Source organism: Physeter macrocephalus, unplaced genomic scaffold, assembly GCF_002837175.3.
Source record: "Physeter macrocephalus isolate SW-GA unplaced genomic scaffold, ASM283717v5 random_4453, whole genome shotgun sequence".
NCBI classification, from domain to species: Eukaryota; Metazoa; Chordata; class Mammalia; order Artiodactyla; family Physeteridae; genus Physeter; species Physeter macrocephalus.
This window is the reverse complement of record NW_021149739.1, coordinates 1-2774: the sequence shown is the minus strand read 5'-3', so window position 1 is coordinate 2774 and position 2774 is coordinate 1. Positions and strand designations below refer to the sequence as shown.

The 2774-nt window shown below is 46.5% G+C and overlaps 1 protein-coding gene across 1 annotated transcript; it reads left to right on the top strand.

Moving 5' to 3' along the window:
- Positions 1 to 234: 234 nt before the first annotated feature.
- LOC114485806 (uncharacterized) lies at positions 235 to 2762 on the top strand (the record flags this gene model as incomplete). The annotated part of the gene is made up of 2 exons (XM_028487611.2): positions 235 to 366; positions 1278 to 2762. A coding segment is annotated over exon 2 (1398 nt), but the record flags the coding sequence as incomplete, so codon positions are not given.
- Between the last annotated feature and the right edge of the window lie 12 nt (positions 2763 to 2774).

Below are 2774 nucleotides of genomic sequence, written 5' to 3'. Positions count from 1 at the left end.
AACACAACTGCACGCGTGAAGGAAATATCGTGGCTTTTGCAATGTCTTGAAGAAGGAATTCTCCCTGTACAACTGCTGCATTTTACAGGGGAACAATGTGACAGGATGGAGCTCACTTCGTTATGAAAAGACGGAAGTCGTTGTCGTTTGCGAGGGGAATTTTTTTTATCAGCGCGACAGCACGTCTTCACTAAAACCCAGGACTTCTTGGGAGTCGAGTAATTCTTCGCTCCTGTACAGGACGAGGAACTCTTTAACGCTGCATCGGAAAAATTGATTTTTCTTTCTCGTCCGAGTCGAACTTTCAAAAAAGAAGATTACGTCCTTCCAGCACGAAAACAAGGGGAATTTATCAGATCCGTGAAGGTAAAGCATGCTTTTCTGCTTCCGTGAAGACTTCTTTCTGGATCTATTTCACTCTAGCCAATATACGTATTTTGCGTGAAGGAAATCTTGTCCTTTAACTAGAACAGCTTCTCATTCTTGCTTCCTAGGCTCGTAGACAATGCATCATCTCTGTCCTGGCGCCAAACAAAACAAAACTGCAGATATATTATGTGTATATATATATATATATATATATATATGTGGTTGAGTGCATCCGGTGGAGCACAGATACTGTATACACACACGCCTGTAGAGCTGGATTGAACTGCTACTGTACAGATGAAGCGGAAGAATACGCGTGGAGAGAAGAAGCCAGAATGATGCAAGAAGACAGCCTAATTATACAGACGTATCGGGGCTCCTCCATCACTGACTGTATATGTGTGCACGTCTATGTGTATATTATGTACGCAGTGTAATGTTTTGATTTATAAAAGAATGAGGCTGCCCGGAGGAAGATCGGATAATACTTTATACGCTTGAGTCCTATCAACGTTTGCACTGTACGCCGGATATACAGATGCAGGATTTGTAGTGTATTACCATCCCACCCCTAGACGCAGACAAATTTTATCGTAACTTTAGTGGCATGCGGCACACCGCTTTGTGGCTGCGCAGTCACACGGAGTAGTAGATGGGGATTTCTGTGTTTGTCACTTTTCAGACTGTGAAAGAACATCGGGCAGCACTACCTCGAAGATGCACAGATGTGGAAATATGACGTACTCTAATAAAGGATGTGTGTGTACACGCGTATAGGTGCCTGGGTACACATGTACGTATACACGTACTAGTAGAAGTAAATACATGTATTTACACAAGCTTGTGTGATTATATTACTAGTGCGCTTATTTATGTGGCGTGTGGTTCTGTCTTTACCTAAAATTCAGGTTTACTCCGTATTTTCTCGCTGTACGGCAGAGAAAAAGAAGACGAGCAGCGGGACTTTATCCTGGAGCGTCAGTCGGTGGTGGTGGATGCACCACTCCCGACCTGCTTTTCAAATACAATTGCGCCATCATCAAAGAAATTTATGTTACACTGCAGGAGGAAACAGTCACACTATCCAGGGCTACGGTAGTGCCATTGCAAGAAAGTATCTTCTTGGCTGCGCGGACACAGAGTGCACTTACAATAGTGCCATTATGGCTGCGACTGTGAGGAGACCTCTGAGCAGCTACATCTGCACAGACACTTTTACCAACAGTTTGAGATCGAAAATCTCCACAAAAAAGGTGTGCAACAACATCCCCGTCATCACCTTTAATGTTGAGAGCAGCCGCACTACTACAAATTTGACAAATCTTCTCAGCAGAGGGGCTCACTTACACAATCCGACTGCCGTCACGGGTCTCCCATGGTGGAGGTGCACAGGCTGCACACAAGATGCTTTCACCCCCAGCGCCGGTACTATTCTTCGATGTAAAAGAGCGAGATTGCTGTGTAGTACTTCCAGCGCTTTGGGCAGCAATAATACCTTTTCCAACCCTGCCACTGAAAATTCTGTCGACAAACACGACGGGAATTTCCTCTCCAGTGGTCATCACCGTACTGGGGCTTACCTTACTCTTGCGTTACGCGGATTCAGCAACATAAACAGCACTGGCCAGTTACCACAAAATCAAAGTGCGCTGCATCACGGACGACGAAAATACGTTTCGAATCACTTACTGTATACAATGTCATATGCAGGCGAAGCTACTCTACGAGGGGCAACTAAGAATAATATATATGGAACGTTCGTCTCTCCCTCCACTGCGGGCTTGTCCAGTAGCACGGTAGACACACCGCGCGTAAGGCCGTTCGGCGCACAGAGCGACTCACTTTCGTTAAGGAGTACTCTGAAAAGCGAAATAGTATTTGGAAGGTGTAACTGGTTGGTGAGCGTTGAAGAAGAGGGGTTTACCTCATTATCACGCATGTCCGGTGCCACCCGCAGCTTCTTCTTTGCCAAGAAGACGAAAGCAGATAGCAGCAAAGCAGCCCCTAGCTCTGGCTCCGCCGCTGTAGCAGGCGGACAGTCCAGTGCTAACGCAAACACTTTGGAAGCTACCTCGGTACACGAAACCAGCAAAACGCCTAACCCCGTGGACACTAAAAGAAGCGGGGAAGAAGTCGAAGGCACGACTCAGCCTGCAAACAGCGATACTATGAGTACTAATATGGGCGTCAGGCCGTGGAGTACAAAATTGAGGACGCTTCCAGTGGGTGCTGATGTACGGAACAATGGCGTTTCTCAGTTGGGAATTTACGAAGACGAACGAAAACTTGTGAGTGAGGAAAGAACTTCGGCTTTCCCTTTTTTCGTCTCTTCTTCCACAAAAGGGCAGAAGAAAGACGGAGATGCGCTTCCTGGCGCGGGTCCGACTGCCGCAGTAAAGGAAAAG